General features: G+C 31.8%; 1 protein-coding gene across 1 annotated transcript; it reads left to right on the forward strand.

Moving 5' to 3' along the window:
* The first annotated feature begins 8,859 nt into the window (after nt 1-8,859).
* On the forward strand, nt 8,860-19,859 carry MS3_00000920 (uncharacterized protein). Its single transcript, XM_051208490.1, has 3 exons — nt 8,860-11,717; nt 13,095-13,189; nt 17,006-19,859. Exon 3 carries the CDS (start codon nt 18,406-18,408, stop codon nt 18,994-18,996), a length of 591 nt encoding a protein of 196 aa, XP_051075113.1. The 5' UTR covers nt 8,860-11,717; nt 13,095-13,189; nt 17,006-18,405; the 3' UTR covers nt 18,997-19,859.
* The last annotated feature ends 683 nt before the right edge of the window (nt 19,860-20,542 follow it).

Below are 20,542 nucleotides of genomic sequence, written 5' to 3' on the forward strand. Positions count from 1 at the left end.
TAGTTTGTGTTTCTTTATTCATATAAGTATACAGAAAGTACTATGTAATATGTGAGAAATAAAGATAGTGTATTCTGTTAGTATGTTACTAACTGAAATGATTCATTGTATTTCCATGCCTTAGATATTCTTAACCAATAGAATATGTACACTATATTTTTTTCTTCTATTGAACACATTAATATGATAATGATTATTATTTTTGTTTTCTATTTATGAATTGTATAATAGAAAGTTTATTTCTCAATTACATGTTATTATTCATTTTCTATGACAGAATATAATACTATTCAGTGTATAATTTAATTTTGCACTCATCATGGAAATTCGTTTTGTTTCTATTTTATGCAGGTAGTGATACAACATATATTTGAAGAAAATCTTTGAAAAGACCTGTTATTAGTATGATAGTTGTATCTATGAGATTGTAAGGTTGTTTTATTGTTAAATATGAGTAAAATACAAGATTCAATTACTTTGTAAATATTTAATTTTAGATAATTCATATACATGAAATTCAAGTCTTTCTAATAGCATCAATGTATTTAATCATTGAATTTGAATTTCTAGAAGATTTCAGTGAGTGCTAAATAGATTCTTAGTTGTTTGATTAATGAATTAATCTGTATCTTAATGAAATTTTCCATTTTAGCCAAGAATTTGTTTATATGGGTTATACTTTTTCATTTTTATAATGAAATCCTGTTACTTGTTGAAGGAGATGATGTTTTTTTCGTAAATATGTTTAGCAGTTTCATAGATATCACAGGAATCATATAATGATCAGATCTATTAGGGGATTCCAGATTAAACATTAATGCTTTTTTAGTGACTAGCTTCTCTATGGTAGATTAACACAATTTAAAGTGAAAGATCAAGTAGTTACAGCCAATTTAGAGCTGAAAGAATGATCACAGGTGATTTATTTTTAATAAGAAGATTTCGAATTTAAAAACTATTTGTTTATATTTAAAGTTAGGAGTTAAAATATATTTTTTACCGAAAATCATAAATAAAACTAATTTTAACTATGAAGGAAAACAGTCAGAAATGACAGTCTTACTGTAAAAGAATATAAAGTACTTGTATTATTTCTGCTGTACGTTATTAACTTTTCACTAATCATGTGATTGAAAAGGACAACAAATAGGTTTACTTTGATATCTTAGAGTATACGTTTTGTACAGTTTTAGCAAATGTTTTGTCAATAACTGATATGAATTGGAGAAATGTTAGGAATCATTTAAGTGCTTTCACAAAAGTGTTATATCTCTTAACGTTCCAATGGGATACTGTAGCCGGTAGAGTTCATCAAATCAATGGGGAAGTAATTTTTGCAGTTAACAGTAGTCTATAAATATAAAAATTGTGGTTGTATAATAATGAATGACAAATCAATCGCTAAAATTTATAATCTTTCGCTGCTACATTTGACTTCGTAGGAAATCGTGAGTAGATGAGAATGATCTAAAAAAAGATTGACAGCTGTTTATTAGAAAAATGGTTTTGGAAGTTTTCAATTCTATAACTCTTATTTATCTGTGATGAAATTCATTAGGTTATTCATTCATCATTTCAATCAATCAAGTTTCACAAAATGTTAAAAGTAACTCATTAAAGACTCAAATAATGTAAAGATAACCCAGGAGGAGATTTTCGTTTCCATAGTATCATTCAGTGAACTTGTAACATTGTATTTAGAATGATTTAACAGATAGAAAAGTTTATCAAAAAAAAGAAATTGATTACATCACAAAATATTTCGAAATATCACAGATATATATAAAAATTAAAAGATTCGATTATGTAATAACAAATAAATTGAGTATTGGTAAATTACTTGTAATGAAAATAATGATGATTTCGTAGTGTATCAGTGAGCAAAAATCTGAATTTCTAGCGTTTTTTAAGTTCACTTTAAGTCACTTCTTTAGAGAATAAGTATAAGAGATTATTTTGGACTTGATCAATGTGAGAAAGGAATAAAACACGTGAATGTAATAGCAAAAAAGGTTTTTTGAGTTAAGGAATTTTAAGGAGCTCTTAATAACTAAAATCTAAGAGTATTAGGAGAATGTCAGAATGAGAGATTACACAGATGTTGAATTACCAAAGCCTCTGCAATAAATAATCAATTGACCATGTAAATAATCTTGAAAGACATTTCTGGTTGAACAGTGTCATCAGAATTAATGAGATGATTCAATATTGAGTCATTGATTGTTTTGCACTTTTCTTTTCAAGGGTAATGTGTGGAGATGAGTTCGAAAGAGAAGTAGCTTTGTGTGTTCAATGTAACTTAGTTCATAAGAAAAAGAGTAAAATATGTTTACATAAATTTTATTTGTGTATATTTTTAAAATAAAACATAAACATATATCATTATCTCACCGATTAATAAATGAAATAATTAAAAGTAGTTTTAGTTAAAAAAAATTAGTGTCAGATGGTAGACAGATAAGAATTATAATATATCTGACAGCTCTTTCATTGTAAATCAAAAACTAAATTAGTGATAAGTCTAAAACTAGAAAGAAACTACTATCCACTAGGCTTTTCTCATTTAATATACTTTGACTAATTTAAGTTCATGAAGATATGTATGATCTCAACAAAACTATTTCTGTACAGTTACACAGAATAAATCATTATATCTAAACAATCTTTTGAGTTTACAAAAATGTTAAAACTACGAAATTTTGGATACCTGACTGGACTGTAAAATTTAATATATATATATATATATATATATATATATATATATATATATTCAATAAAAATGTCAAGACAGTTCTACTGTATGGGGCAGAAACCTGGAGAACTACGAAAGTCATCATCCAGAAGATACAGGTGTTTATTAACAGTTGTCTACGCAAAATACTTCGGATCCGTTGGCCAGACACTATTAGCAACAACCTACTGTGGGAAAGAACAAACCAGATTCCAGTGGAGGAAGAAATCAGGAAGAAGCGCTGGAAGAGGATAGGACACACAAGACAAGCCCTTACATGGAATCATGAAGGCCGAAGGAAAAGAGGAAGACCAAAGAACACATTACACCGGGAGATGGAAATAGACATGAGAGAAATGAACAAGAATTGGATGGAACTAGAAAAGAAGGCCCAGGACAGAGTGGGTTGGAGAATGCTGGTCGGCGGCCTATGCTCCATTGGGAGTAACAGGCGAAAGAAAGTATATATATATATATATATATATATATATAGTGAGAGTGAGAGAGGGAGTGATATAAATTACAATTACTGTTATTAATTTTAGCTTATCATTAGTAATAGTACATATAAAATATAATAGAAATAAGAAAGCTATCAACTACACATAAATCTTGATTTATTTATTTTCACTTAGTAACAAATTGATTTTATTTTCAAAAAAAATAAAATTAAAAAATGGTATTAGCCAAATTTTACATACCCATCATATGATTATTCGGCTTTATAAATATAAAAAGAAAAAAAAGACGCAATTCTAAAAAAAAGGAGGGAGAAAAATTATGTTCATTGATAAATTTTGATTAGACACTATTGTCTTAGGTAAACACAAATTATGAAATCAAGTGATATCAGTTACTTATTTATTGAAATAGTTTATTAGATAAACTTTAGAATAAATAGTATCATATATAACATATATTGAAGATTTTTAAAAATCTACAATGGATAATTATCATTACGATATGATGTCATTATGGTATATGATAACAATACAATATGTCTGTTAGCTTGGGACTTGTAAGGAGTGAACATTCACCATTATTGAAAGAGATTAAAGTTGCAACATCTGAGTCTCTTAATGAGTACATCTTTAAACCAAAGTTTCAGAATTGATTGACATTGTTTTTTTTCAAATAATTTTATTCAGTGTAAGATTTTGAGTAATTTCTAGTCATTATCGGTTATGAATAACTATCTGACCCCTAACATATTAAGTCCTATTTTTGAATGATTGAATTTATTCTTCTGTGACAGATAGGTTTATCATTATCTTTCATGAAACTGGTGTATAGTCTTTGATCTATCAATCATCATTGTCATTTATTTCGACTCTATCCTCAAGAATATATTTGTAAACAAATACGATATAGTTTATGGAAATTTTTCCATTGAAATGATAATTTTAAACATCATGAAACCTTAAATAAACTTTTAAAAAAAGAACTATTGTTCGTTCAAAAGGAAGCGCTAGTGACTTCAGTACTACAGAAAATTTTACTAGATCTGTTGCTTTACAAAAGTTTCCATTCAATTTATTTAAATCTTAATCTGTTATTTGTTCTAACAACAATGATTATCAAAACTGGATAATGAATAATAGTACAGTTTAGGATACACGTTTTATCTTGTTTCGAACCTGTCATTTGAATGTACCTGCATCTTAATATTGATGTACACATTGAAACATGAATATGGTACTTTCCATATTAAACTCCTTACGCATTATTTACTGATTTAATAAGTTTAGGTAATTATTAACTCATACAATTAAGATGGTTCATTATTTATTATATGAAAGACTTTATATCTTTCTTTTGTTGATATTAGAGAATATAATGAATTCCTCACATTTTTCTGATGTACTTTCTTAAAGAATGATTTCAATATTACTATTAAGTCATAGTTCATTTGATATTGTTTTACTTGAATCTTCCCATCGATGTTTTAGGACTGAAATTGATCAATGGGAAGATTCAAGTAAAACAATATCAAATGAATTAAACTTCACCCCATTGCACAAGCAAGTGACTATCAGGACTCAGTAGCTAAGTGGATAACGCGATGGCGTTTGAAGCGAACGGTACTGAGTTCGAGTCCCAGAGTGAACATCAACTCTGAGATGCAGGTACGTCCAGCTGACGAGTCCCAAATGGGACGAAACACGCGTCCTGGATTTCACTGCTAGCCACTATCCATCTTTGCTATTAAGTTATAGGTTTTTTCTTTTTGTTTTGGTTAAGATGAAATAAATAATGAATAACAATGAATGATTTATAAAATTCAATAAAGAAATTCCTTTGAACTATTATTTACTGCAAAAGAAAAACATTAAAGAAAAAATTGAACGTGTCTATTGACTTAAAGATATATTGTGATTACATTCACATTCCAGATAGAAAAAAAAACGAAAAAAGAAGAGAAAAAATAAAGAAACACTATGCTCTGTTCCAATAAAAGAAAAAAGAAAAAGAGAAAGAAAAAATGAAGAAAGAATATTTCAGTTTTAATTCAGTCTTTTAAATATTTTTTATTAATTTGACAAGTTTATAGATTTATTTATGAATGATTAAGAAAAAAGAAAGAGAAAAAAAGTTTTTTTTATAATAAATACAGAATAGTTAGTTTTATATTTATTTGTAAACAACAGAGAGAAAAGCAGCGAAGAAAATTTATTAGATAAAAAGATAATAACAACACTATTAAAGAATAAGTTTTTTAAAAGAAAATGATGATGATGATGATAATAGTGAACTAAACAGAAGTTCAACTTGCTATGTTTATGTTTATTCTATGTAATTTATATAATTTAATTGAATAGAATAGAAAAGAAGAAATATTAAATATAAAGAATATTGTTCTAAGTTGTTTTATAGAATTTCTGTTGACATTCTTCCGATAAACAATATAGATAAACTGATGAAAAGGAATTTGTTTCATAAAGATATTGGCAGGTTGTAGTCATTTCTTTTTGTTGTTGTTGTTGCTTTATTGACCTAACTGAACTTCATTTAGTAATGATATGTAATAGACTATTCACATAATATGATGTTAGGGATATGTGATTAAGTGTACAGTGATCAAATGTAATCTGTTAAAAATATTGAAATTTTAGATTTATAAATTATTGGGAAATATAAAAAAGGTTTGGTATAACATAAGTATGAAAGGTAGTTTTAAACGATTAAAAAAGTTAGACCTTAAAATCGTTGGATGCTAGATCAGTGGTCTAGAGGTTAAGTGTTCGCGTGCAAGACTGATAGGTCCTGGGTTCGAATCTCGTGGGGTGGGATTGCGAATGCGCACTGCTGAGGAGTCCCATAATAGGACGAAATGGTCATCCACCGCTTTAAGGTTTTCCATTATGATCTAGCTCTGATCAACTCATGCTTTCAACTATTAAAGATTAAAAAAGCATTAAAGATATCTCTGTTTGATAGTGTTTCTCCTAGAAAAACCTCGCTTACGTAGATTGAGGGCTCAGATTTAGTTGAATATATTCGTGTATTCTTATCCAGTTGATTTATTACACTAATGGATATTAAATTGGGTGTGAATGATGAAACATTTCAGGATTACAAGATCATTTGCAGCAGTATTATTATTATTAGCTTTATTCAATATTATAACTTTGGTACAATATAGAATTACCAGCGCACAAGATTTCAAAATATTCCCGTTTCTTGTTTCTTGATCTGTCCTGAATATAAATACTGAGTGGTTGACAGTTAGAAGTTAACAGTTCGTGAATCGATAACTGAATAATATACGTTCTTTTCGATGTATACTCCCAGCAACAATAATGTTTCTGATAGTGCTCTTTCCTAACTTGTACAGCGAAAGGTCGTGAACATTTCACAAACGCACCAGAATAGGTTATGCAATTAATTGACATAATGATCTGTTGAAACAAACAAAAGACAGACAACTTGTTGAAATATATAAATAGTAGGAACAGGTAGCCCAGATATTCAGTCAGGCCACCCATATATTTATTAATGTTATACCAATTAAATCGATTTCTAAATTTCAAATTTTTGACAGCCGAGTAAGTCAGGAAATAATGTTAAATACAATTTTAAGCAAATTTCTAGTGATATCAACATTTCATGTTTAGATTTTAAGAGTTATATCAAACTATTAACTGCGGCAATCGGTTATAGCGTTGAACATTTCTCATGGTTCAATATGAGGTTGATAAACCTTTCCTGTATTTACATAAATATGTATCTTATTGTTTCGTCTGTCGCATGATTTTTCCGACTTTAGTGATAAAAAGATTCTTGAATTTATGTACTGTAAGATTTTATAAACTCCGAATTTTGTTAATTTTCACTAAAAATCCTGAATATGACTCATAATTACTCATTAATAAGGACATAATTATAATCCATTTGATCACTTTAAAGATTATTGAGTTACATTGTAAAATTAACCGAGACGTAAAATAAAAACTAATGGATTTCAACCCAATAAAGTCGTCGTACTAGATCCAGCATCTACCGAACCCTGGATCTTATCTTAGATGAGTAGAAAGGTGACAAGGTAGGATAAAACGTTTCTTTAATTTTAGTTCCTGATTATTAACTTTGTTAATCTGATGTCACTTTCCAGATACAAAACCTTTTCAATGCTCATCCAATATAACGATTTGAAGTTTGTTTGATGATAACATTGAATATCAAGTTACTACTGATTTTACTGATAATCATCGTGTGCTTACTACTGACTAGGTTTTGAGAGGAAATTTCTAATAAAAACCGTGAAGGTACTCGTTGAAGACAATGGAAGATGATCGCCCATTATCGCTGATTAATTTGATTTAAACTTGTATGACATGGTTCAGTGGTCTAAATATTCTCCAAAAAGACTTTGTTTTACATCTGATTAGTTAATTGTTAGTAACTAATATCATGTTTTTGTAGTCATTTGTTTTTGGTCAAGTTTTTTTCAACCAAGTTATAATCTGGCAATTCGTCTAAGCGATGAGACACCTTGTGTAGTATACTGAGATGTTAGGTGGTTAGAGATAATCTGCAGGAAACCGAGTTCTTACGTTTTATGCTAGTTTACACTCATTGGCAAAGGATACCTGAACTCTTATGGAACCTAATAATATCCATGTGGCTCCAGTTCATATTACCCTTACCCTATATTATTTGGTTCAGAATACTGAATGCATGTCTTGCCAATGAGTACAAACTAATACGAAATCTAGATCACTCGTTTCTTATCAGCTGACTACAAACATCTATCAAAGTTTAATCTTAAAACGTTTACATAAGACTTCATTCATGCAAACATGCAATTCATGTAGGGGATTTTTAGTCATTAATACTGCATATATATATTGTTAAAACTAGTGAAGTATACATTGTGTTAAAAAATTAATTGAACGCAACAATAAGTAAGTGTTATTCTTTGAGTATATAAAATAACCGATATTAGTATCAGAAGGGGTTTTGTGGAGATTGTAGTGATTTCAAGCGTTGAGATCATGAGTCAATTGAAGCTAGACCACCATGGAAGACCTGGAAGCACTGGACGGTCAGTTCGTCCTATTGTGGGACCCCTCAGTAGTGCTCATCCAAGATCCTGCACCCCGCGAGACTCGAACCCAGGACCTATCAGTCTCGCGCCAAGCGCTTAACCAACTATAACACTGAGCCGGCATCCAACAGTGTTAATGTCTAACTTTAACCAATCCACGAAATTTAGAGACACACCCACCATTGTCATCAATGAGTTACTACCTCATAACTGATATTGACTACTTCAATGTAGATTTTAAAAAAATTTTCAAACCCACGATAAAATACTAGAAATGTTAATCCTTTCTTCATATAATGACTAAACAACCGTACTTTATCTTCATTTTAATTCTAAAATGATCATGGAATATTTCAACAAAAAACAAAAAGAGTAATTGTATCATTTAAAGATCTTCTATTATAGAAAATGTGCAAGTTAGTTCAACTTCACTTTCATATTTTCCATATCATTTATATGTATATATATATTCATATTTACTTATACATATTACTTATATTTAAAGCTAGTTTACATTTGTTATTTATAATTTGTATATTTTATTATTCATTTTGAATAATCATGATAAATGATAATGTATGTATCAATTGAAGTGATCAAAAGTTTGAATGTTTTGAAGTGTATTTCAAAAGTTTGTATAACCTTATCTTTCTTTCTTATTTTTATTCTTTCTCATATTAACTATTGTACAGTTTGAAACTATTTGAAGTGATTGTTCATTGAAATATATTTTTAAAAAAAAGATAATCATATTGATAATGTGACTATTAAGACTGAATGTAAGACAAAATTCAATGATAATTTTCTTTTTAAAAATATTTTATTTAAAATAAACCACTTTTAGACTTTTAAAATGAATGGCGGTTAAATACAATTTTATTCTTCATTTTTTGTGTTTGTAGAGAGTTATTTGATTTTTTTTGAAAATATATGAATATTAGATGGATCACTCAAATATTTGGGTATTTATTCCTTATCTGTGATAATGAATGACATGGATCGAAATCGTTTGTAATGGTACAGATGTATCCACTCTTTGTGTTCTTCCAGATGTTAATCTTCTCAATTTGTCATGTTCCTTTCCTTTTTTTTCTCTTTCCAAATTTATTTCGCTGGATTATACTCCTTGAATAACATCTTTAAACCCTAATCTTTTCGAGTATTGCATATACTTCTACTACCTCTACCAGTACGGGATTTGAATTGACAACTGCATCTCTGTGCTAATGTGGTATGGCAACTCGAACTGATGTACTGTTCTACGTTGTTACTGACTGACTGGCTGAATTATGATAATATTGTTGTGTGTTTTTCTATTTCAGATTTTTCTGTAGGGAACAACTATGAATTATAATTGTATACATCTACAAATTTTTGTAAAATGCATACAACTCATCACGACGTTAAATACCAGAAAGCATAAACCAAAACACTAGAATTGTTGGTAAATTTCACTCCTTGCTTGCCTTTTGATTAACCGATAGGGAGTTACACTGGAATTAATGCGTTTAATATGGGATGAATGGATTAATCTGAGGTAACCGAATTCATAATAAACTTCATAAATTTAACATAGGTGTTAGATATTGAATGCTAAAAAATGTTGGTAAAATATACATCTTTGGACATGAAAATAATTAGAATATATATTAAAAAGAAGTTTTGTTCTGTGAGCCGGATGGTTTGGTCATAGAGCTTTCATCGATCTTCTGAACAACATTATCAGCTCCAAACCATCCAGCTCAGAGAACAAAACTCCATCCAAATCACTCACCTAAGCTACAAATCTCCTCCACCATCTTAAAGAGAAGTTTGTTGTAACACTACATAATTGGTTCTGCGAATTACATGCTAAACGATACTGGGTTTGAGTTTTAGAGTGAACATCAACTCTAAAATACAGGTACACCTGGCTGACGTGTCCCAAATGGGACAAAATGCGCGGCTTGGATTCCACTGCTAGCCACTATTCATCTTTGCTTATAGAGTCTGTATATTTCTGAAAATTTATTAAAACCATTTTTTTCTAATTCTAATGCAAAAAATAACCTTTTATTGCGGTAAGTAAGCGTACATATAAGCTCTTAAGTTGATATATCAAAATGTGTTCCAGGCCAGTGTCATTTATCGTTAACAGTAACTTAGTGAACCATAAACTTAGGAAATATATTTATTTATATTCAATACTCGACAGAATAAGAAATCAATGACACTTTGAATCTTCAGGATCTAAAAATGAACTGAAATTTTTGATCAGATAATATTCAGTAACTTTCTTTTGTCATATAAACACAAGCTTAATAAGTGTTTAATTGTTTTAGTGTCAGATTTCATTTTGGAGATGACATGGAGGTAAACATTTAATAAATTAAGTTATAGAGAATACAAAGTAACATTGTACATTTAACAAATCAAACACTTGGATAATGAACTAAACGAAATATACACTTACAAATTAAATAACCGTGTAGTGAACGAGAACACAAATGAGGACAGCCGAATATATTTGAATACAAAATTACAGAATATCTTAGTAAAATCTAAGAACCGTACAGTAAATATTTCATTTGAAAAATGTCAACCAATCGTCTCAGACTTTATTGTTCTTTGGCTTCCACACTCATCGTTCCTTGTTCTCATTCTCTTTTCTTTGATCTTTTTGACCTTCTGTCTCCAGGTATTGCATTTTCAATTGTTGATACATACTGCTTATATCTGTCGACATCCGTAGTACACACCTCAACTGAATCGTTTTATTTCTAATCACTTATAACCATACATTCTAATACAACTTCTCAGGTATACTTATTCGATATTCTAGAGAGTAACTATTCGATTGATACAGTGACATGACAAAGTTTTAACAAAGTCCAAAACTGTTTTAATTATTGTCCATCATTCTTGATACAAATCTAATCAAAATAGATTTTGACTTCAAAAGTCCAGTTAAAACATATAAACCGATTTTTATATTTTGACAACTTCATTGTTATACACTATCTCTACCACTTACCAAATGTTGTATAAAGCAGGTTCCTCCCTTTTTTCTTATCTGATCACTACATTATATAGTGTAGTACATTAATCAGGTACACAGTCTTGACAATAAGGGTGTTAATTATAAGTTAAATAATTTCACCAGTAAGTTTTAAGAAATAAACATCATTCAGTATTTAATTTCACAATTCAAATTAAAAAAATACATGAATGCAAAATGAGTGAAATATTATACAAATGTCCTAAACTGTTGAACATTTCCGTAATGTTTCCCTAATATTTTGTTCTATCCTTATTCTAACCTGTTTCGAAATAAACTCCATTGTATGGTACGGCTTACTCAAACCATTGCCAAAATGTTACAAACTTATTCTTTTACGAGAAATTTGGCAACAGAGTGTAACTATACGGGACTAGGAATATGAAGTATGCTTACTTATGGTAATTATTCTAATATTTATGAATTTATAAAATTGTTTTTAATTTTTAGCATTTCTAAACAGACGTATTTCAAAATTTCGGTTTTTTGTGATGTTTTTATATTTTCCTAAAGTGTAACTACCATCGAATGATTATTAACTTAGGAATAGTAAATTATGGTGTCATTTTGAGTGAGCTTAGAATGACATAGCTGAGTAAATCAATCCCAATTAACAATACAAAGTTTGTCTCAAAACTACGCGAACTGAATGCATTAAAAACGTCATTTTATTAAACACTGAATATATCAAGCCTATCTACTTCTGAAAATTTGTCATCCTAGTCAAAAATCTTGTCTCGTCTCAGTTTCGATTGTTTGAATCTTTTCTTGATGCACACCGAAATCAGTCTTTTTTTAGCTGCTTTGTCATCACACGTAATTTTCAAGACGTCGTCAATCTTACACGAACATTTCAACTAATGTTTTGGCAAAAATTGGACCTTGAGAATGTTGGAAATATATGTAAAAATTATATTTCAACAATCTTAGGTATTAAAATCCAGATCATTCCAGCGTTTACCCAAGCAAACTGGTAAAGGTTCTTCCTGAAAAAGTAATCGAGCAGGAAAAAAATAACTCATATGATTGATTTTTTTGTAAACACAATAGTTGATGATCATCTATGATTAACACTTTTGATAGCTCAATTTGTGTAATTATTTTACATCAAAATTTATCAGATTGAAAATAAATGATAACCAATACATGGAGGTATTGTTTACTTGAATCTTCTCAATGATGTTTAAGACTACAATTGATCAGTCTGTTATTAGTATATGTGCATACTGTGAGTATTGCCTCAATAATGCCTTAATTCACAAGCATTATAAGCATAGATGGATAGTGGCTAGCAGTGAAATCCACGACGCACATTTCATCCTATTTGGAACTCCTCAGTTGAATGTGCCTGCATCTTAGCGTTGATGCCAATAAGAGACTGATCAACTGCAATCTTAAACATTAATGGGAATATACAACCAAACAATACAAAGCGGATTCCAACTTCACTCTATTGCCCAATGAAGTGGCTATCAAGACTCAGTAGTTAAATAGATAACGCAATGGCGTTTTAAGCGAATGTTACTGGGTAAATATCGATTCTGAGATGCAGGCACATCCATCTGACAAGTTCCAAATAGGATAGAATGAGTGTCGTGAATTACATTGCTAACCACTCTCAATTTTTGCTTATAATACATTGAGGTATTCTAATACATAAAATGAACCAATAATCTTTTCAAATTACTAATTCCAAGAAATGACCTATTTATAATAATGAATATTTAGAAATTACTCAAATTATAAATTACATTTTTCTTCTTTGTTTTTTTGTTTAGGAAAAAAGAAAGTATTACAATTTCAAGTTTTATGATACATTAATTACGAAAAGAAAGAATAGAAGAAGATCACTTATTCACATGAGTTTAAACAAGTAATAATTCATGAATTATTTATTATATTCACATATAATAAATTAAAATCATGAACTTTTGAGTAATGGATAATAATAATAATAATAATGGTAATAATAATAATAATATGAGTGATGATAGTAATGGTAATAATAATAATAATAATAATAAAGGGTTTCTATGACGAATAATTCAAATTAATTATCTATTCCTAAGGATGATATACATTTTAATAAATTATAATTAGAGTTTATAAGCTAATAAATGAGTTATTGGACATTGAATAAACATAAATTGAATTTAAATGAATATATACAAATAATTTAAGAAAAATATGAATTAAACTGTGTAAGATTTAATTAAATTTTATTTGATTGAACATAATTTCTATGAATTTATGGTGAACTATATTAAATTAAAGTAAGAAAAACCTTTTAATGAATTGGTTAGTGAACAAACATTTAGATAGGAAAGATCAACTTTTACTGAGGCATAGACTTTGTTGTATTACGGAGAGTGCTGAAGGCACTTGGCAAGGTGTGTGATGAATCTTTTGAGGTCATTAGTAATCTGGTTGTGGATAGACATCTCAAGTCATGCAAGCTCCTGGCAAGTGTTATCTTATCAGATACTAACCATCCCCTTCACTCATATCTTTCTCCTTGTATATCTTCTGGTAGAACGAGATGTAATTACATTAAAATCCATACACGCAAGCAAACGTATAAAAGTTCTATAATACCTTACCTAACAAATATACTCTGTGACGAACAGGTTGTTAGAGTTAACCTAGTCAATAACCTGCATTCTTAAACATGTCTCTAATTTGGCAAATCGTACAGTTTTTCAGATGTTTTTAAACCTTTTTTCCCTTTTTTGTCTTTGTTTCTGTTTTTGTTTTTTGTATAAGAAACTTGTTGAAATACCCTATGCTGAGAATTGTATATTGTATCAAAATATAATACTGGATAAAGCTAATAATAATAGTAATAGTTCACAGTGTCTTGTTAAAATATCAAAACCACACATAAAATACTTTATTTGTATATCATTTTTGAATTGTCTCTTATAAGCTTCATTGTTATTTCATTCCTGTTGTAATCATGATAACTTTCAGTCACTTTTTCTCTTCTACTAATTTCAATCTTTTCAACATTCTGCTGGCAGACATTCGACTTCTGACTGCTGTTACATACTACTTATATCTGCAAACACAAGTAGCGTACATTACAATACTATTACCAGAGCTTAACCATTAAATCCCTTAGCTTTAAATAAACTCAGTGTCATCAAATATATTGTTTTGAGTGGCAACAGTACGCTCGTTTTTTTGTCTATCCTTGAAAGTAAACACTGTAGGTGATCGCATTGATTACTTAATTTTAGGTAACATATTAAGATTGTCTTAACATTTTAATTTGGATGTTTATTTGTCTAAAAATAGTTGAAAAGGATAAATATTCACTGAACTGTTATTGTACTATTTTTGTTGCTGCCTAACACGGATTCCTTCCTATAAAATAACCTTAGATTGTTATCAGTTTTGATGATTTTTTACTTAGATATACAATAAATCAGTTTTCAAATATACATCATTTGTAATAATGATTTTAGTTCATCTATTATTTATTTGAATCATTCCGTTGATGTTTAGGACTGTAAATGATTAGTTTCTTTTGGTATATTTGCATCCTGTGCGGATTTTCTCGATATTGCTATCGAATCACAGAAATTTTAAGCAGAGATGGACGGTGCCTAGAAATGAAATCCAAACAACCAATATATAAATTAAATTAAACTACATCCCATTGTATAAGCCAGAGGGTATCTGGACTCCATAGCTGAATGAACAACGTGATGGCGTTTGAAGTGGATGGTACTTGGTTTGCGTCCCGGAGTGAACACCAACTCGGATGAAGGTACATATAGCTGACGAGTTCGGGAGAGCACGAAAAGCGCGTCCTAGATTCCGCTACCAGCCACCATCTAACTCCGTTTATTTTGTAGTGAAAGTTTTACTATGTACTGAATTTGAATACAAGTGAAAGAATGTTTTTCAACTGGTTTTAATGCTCGTGTTGCATCTACCAAATTTAAGTTCCAAGATATTTGAGGAAATTTATGGAAATGGAACTTTTACCAGTATTCTACTTAACACACAGATCAAGCACCTCGATCTGTCCTAAAGTATGAATATAAATATGAAATAACCCAAGGGATTTATAAAATAGTATCATTGCATTCTGTCTTGGGTTCACAACTTTGTTATTTTATTTATATAGGATTTATAGATTTTAAACGAAAAATTTTGTATTTTGTAGCCTAACTTTGAAGATCTACAAATAAACAGTCAATTTTCATAACAATATTAATGTCTAACTTCAACCAATCTACGATATTACCTAAACATCTTTCACTGTCTTCAGTGAATAAATGCTTCACACTCGACAGATTAGACATCAAAACCTTTGGATGCCGGATCAATGGCCCAGAGGTTCAGCATTCATGAACAAGATCGAGGGTCCTGTGTTTGATTCCCGCGTACAGGGTCATGCATACACACTACCGAGGAGTCCCTTACTGTGACAAAACTGTCGTACACTGCTTACATATATTCAGTGGTGGTCTTACAATGATAGATTGCTGATTTCAATGAAACTCAACAATCTCCACATCCCTAAACTTGCAACTGTTATTTATGTTGGTAAAAATATATAAGCGCTGTTTTATATCCAAATATTCTAAACAAACCATACTATTTTTATTGTTGCAGTATTGTAATTACTTCTTAGTTGTTTACTTTGTTCGTATCATAATGATTTTAGATAATACTTCTATTTAAGATTTCTTTTATTACAAACCAAGGTAATTACACCAGTTTTAATGTTTATCATATATTTTCACATTTTCGAGCTTGTGTATGTGGACATGTGAGAAATTCTCAAGTGAATTTTTGATTCAGATGTAAAACAACATAATTTACATGATGAACCTTGTGAAACTAAACATTTATCCTTGTTTATTTACCTTTGACAGCTAGACAGGAAACTGAGATCACTGGATGAATTCAGACTTTAGTTCCGACAGTAAACTGCTTGATTATTTCCCTCCAACTTGAACCGAATCTGTCTTATGAGTGTATTGTACTGAAACTAGGTCAAGAAGAGGGCGGCTAAATTAATTTTATCTGTTCAGGAATGTTTATTTATGTTGTCTTTTTTAGACTATGATTTTTAATAGACTAAGTTCTTTCATTTAGTCTATGTGATCAATCAGTAGTACAGTCAAGTAAATTAAGGCTAACCTGGTAATACAAATCTATGTAAACAGCTTACTTTGTAAGTATTAGACTACCTAACTTTGTGATCAGTAAACCTTCTTATCTTTCCATCTCTCGTTTTTTGCATCTCATCAAATCCCATTCACCTTATGCTTGGCTGTTTTACTAAGATATTGTGTTAAGTCGCGTTAAAGCGAGGTCGTATCAAATGTTGAGTTACTATAAGCAATAGCGATCTTGTTTTGTAAGATAATTGAACGTCTATCAAGTAGAAATGGGACAAAAGGCGTTTAAAATTAGTGGTTCGTCAAACAGAATATAACATTAATCAAAACTTGTCCTGTATTTAAACTGGTCAAGATGTGTAGTGACTCACGTTTATCACGAGAACACGACTGGTTTGATAAAAACAATTATTATTATAACCAACTGTACCAGTGTTTGTTTTAACGTGCTTTTGTTTGACTGTGCTAATGACAGCTATTTTGTGCTTCCATTCTTATACTGACACTTCGATTGTAACTTCGCGCGAATTCGGTTACCTTCTGTAACCAAGGTTGTGTCCTGGCACGATCTCGGTATCCTTTCGATGCCACGAGATCGCCAGCAAATATAACTCGACTTGGTCCATTAATTGCCTTCTGATATTTGACTTCTCGAGGATTTTATGGAGTCATTTGGAACGAGCTTCTTACGCCTTCTGATCTATTTGGCACGTGTTTCTTGGTAGCGGTGTTCATAGTTAATCTCAACTCGACGCCACGCTACAATTGGTGATCCCAAAGTTTGGGACACGCGACAATTGGTGACCCGTATTTTGGAACACGCCTCTGCTTCTGGTCAAATCTTCCAAAGAAGCCAATTCGGTGAGTCTATGATTTATCTATCCACGTCTGTCGTATATTTTCATATTTAATATATAATATACTCGACATGACGGATAACGATAAGAATAGTAATATAATAGACTCCCATTTATGTGTACCGAACTCTTGTTACTTTTTATTCGCGTGACGATGAATTCCACGCTTTATTCGAGAAATTTTCCCCTATTATTTATTCTCCTCGCTGACCCGGCTGCTTGGTACGGAATGCATTCGCATACACATTAACGTCTACCTCCCAGCATCAAATGGTTAAGTTGAACGGTTTCATTGCCAACGTAAAAGTGCTCTACGAGCACACGAGAACGACAACTGGTATGAAACCTTATCGCTCGTCCCCTTAGGTATTCGAACGAGCTTGAAGGCAGATATACAATGTTCCGCCACTGAAATGGTATACGACACGACATTGCGTCTGCCCGGAGAATTCTTCACACCACGGAGCAGACCTAATTTCGCTAAATCAGACTACGTCCAACGACTGTCTGCATTTATGTGAACGCTGTCTCCGGTGTCAACTCGAATACAACATCGACAGGTCGCTCTCCCTCGAGAGTTATCTACCTGTTCACATGTTTTTGTACGAGTAGATTCGGTACGCAAACCTTGGCAACAACCTTACGAAGGCCCTTTTCACGTGATCGCTCGTCACGAAAAGACCTTCAAGGTTGATCGATATGGACGCGTCGAGATCGTCATCGTTGATCATCTCAAACCAGCACACGTCGATGATAGTGCCCTATCTGGTAACCTGAGATTCAATGCTAGACCTATTAAACCTAGCGGGATCCTTAAATCTTCTTCAGGTCCCACGCTAGAAGCATCTGAGACCTCATTCTCACGTCCCGGTCAACAGCACGCGTCATCTGCACCTTCTACGGACGAGACGACAGTCTCACGTCCAGATCAGCAGACCACGCCGCCTGACCTCGGATGAGATTGCAGGCTCACGAGATACGAACGAGACTGCTGTCTCACGTTCCGGTCGCCGAGTACGGTTACCCGTACGCTTCCGCGACTAATCGCACAGTGAACAACCGATACGGTGTAGGGTTATTCCTATACTGCACGCATGCTACATTCTTCTTTTTTGATTTTCTTTTTGTTTCCTGAGCCCACGCCTTCGACCATCTCCGTTTGGTTCCGTCGACTTCAGTCAACTTTGGTGAAAGCTGGCCTGATCACCCACGCTCTTGTCAACGTACTCAGTCGATATATTGGTTTCGAATGCTTGGCATACGCTTGGTCTCGAACTTGGTCGTTATGGTCGCTTCTGGTCTTTTGGCTCAACGTGGTTTCGTCCTTCGTCTGCAGCGTTTATGGTCCGGACCCGTACGAACGCCCTCTTCAGATTCTGGATACAAACCACTCTGGTAGCATGCCGACTCAAGCAACAAATACAACACATCGCTCCTGGTACCGTTCTCCGAAAACGACCTTCGTTGGCAACTCGACGATCAACGATCGCTTTCCTATTCGCCAATTCTTCCGTCCTACAATCGCTCGTCAGCCGATCAGTCCCACGATTCAAACCCCTATTTATCGAAAGTGTAAACCCTTTCTAGCGGGGGGCTCCTGTAGTGACTCACGTTTATCACGAGAACACGACTGGTTTGATAAAAACAATTATTATTATAACCAACTGTACCAGTGTTTGTTTTAACGTGCTTTTGTTTGACTGTGCTAATGACAGCTATTTTGTGCTTCCATTCTTATACTGACACTTCGATTGTAACTTCGCGCGAATTCGGTTACCTTCTGTAACCAAGGTTGTGTCCTGGCACGATCTCGGTATCCTTTCGATGCCACGAGATCGCCAGCAAATATAACTCGACTTGGTCCATTAATTGCCTTCTGATATTTGACTTCTCGAGGATTTTATGGAGTCATTTGGAACGAGCTTCTTACGCCTTCTGATCTATTTGGCACGTGTTTCTTGGTAGCGGTGTTCATAGTTAATCCCAACTCGACGCCACGCTACAATTGGTGATCCCAAAGTTTGGGACACGCGACAGATGTATGGAATAGTAAGGTTATTAACACAATCCAAGGTTGACAAACACCCCTTACGGCTGACTGTGAATGTTAATATACGTGTGTTTACCAAAACAGATGATTTGATATATAAGAACTTTCGTCTAAATTTGAACGATTAGTTTCACAGTATTTGGGCGCCGAGTTAATATGAGTCATTAAAGAGGAAGAATGTATTTGTAAAATCTCAGCGAAAGAATTTGAAGTCAATCCAACGTTTTGCCTAGTAATCTGGTCCAAGCTTTTTCAAGGAAAATATAATCAAACAACAAAATTATCGATTTGATATAACAGAAAAGGAAGCCTATCGTAGATTCTATGAGGATGTTTCTAAGATCCTCACTTGAGGAAAAATGAGGTCATTCAGTTGCGAGATTTCGCAGCATCTCACTGACGTAACACATCAAGTAGAGATCCTCAAGTTTCTCAAAGTGGTTAGGGAACAACCAAACCCAATTCTTCTTAAACTCATTAAAACTAAAGCTAACAATCGTCTAAAGTCTAATTTTGCGTTCTAAAGAAAGCAATTACCAGAATTTATTCTGGATGGTATAAATTTTCATTTGATTATCTTTCTTTAACTTTTTTTACCATTTGTTTACATAATCCTCTTACTCTTTTTACACAAATGACTTTTGAAACTAAGTGAAATTAACTCCTTTTATTCTTATTTTCAGCTGTGTTATTATGTAAAATCTTAAACTAATAAATTTTGTTGTTGTCCTGATTTGTGAATCCAAGATGTTATTCATGCATTGTGTTTTTTTATTTGATTTAACTTACTTGGTTTATTTTCGCAGTTCAAATCAAGAGTAGATCAAAGTTAGATCAGCAATGAAAACTTTGAAGGACTGTACAAACCTTTTGTTCTAATACAGGACTCCTGAACAGTGGGCGTGCCACGACCTCACATGCGGGACTCTGAGTGGGGACCCGGTCACACTCGTGAACGTTAGACTTTAGACCACTGAGCAGGCATCCAATGTTATCCACCTTGGTGTTTGGGAATTCATGCTACTTTAGGTGTGATTCTTAGACTGTGTTTTATTCATTAGTCTAACGGAGGAAAATAACTAAATTATACAACTAAACTTAAAGAGTCATGATTCAATAAACTGTTAGCATAATACAAAACCTGTTTTGATTTAATTCTTAGATGTTCTCATTGTTTAGGA

Source organism: Schistosoma haematobium, chromosome 1, assembly GCF_000699445.3.
Source record: "Schistosoma haematobium chromosome 1, whole genome shotgun sequence".
Taxonomy (NCBI): Eukaryota; Metazoa; Platyhelminthes; class Trematoda; order Strigeidida; family Schistosomatidae; genus Schistosoma; species Schistosoma haematobium.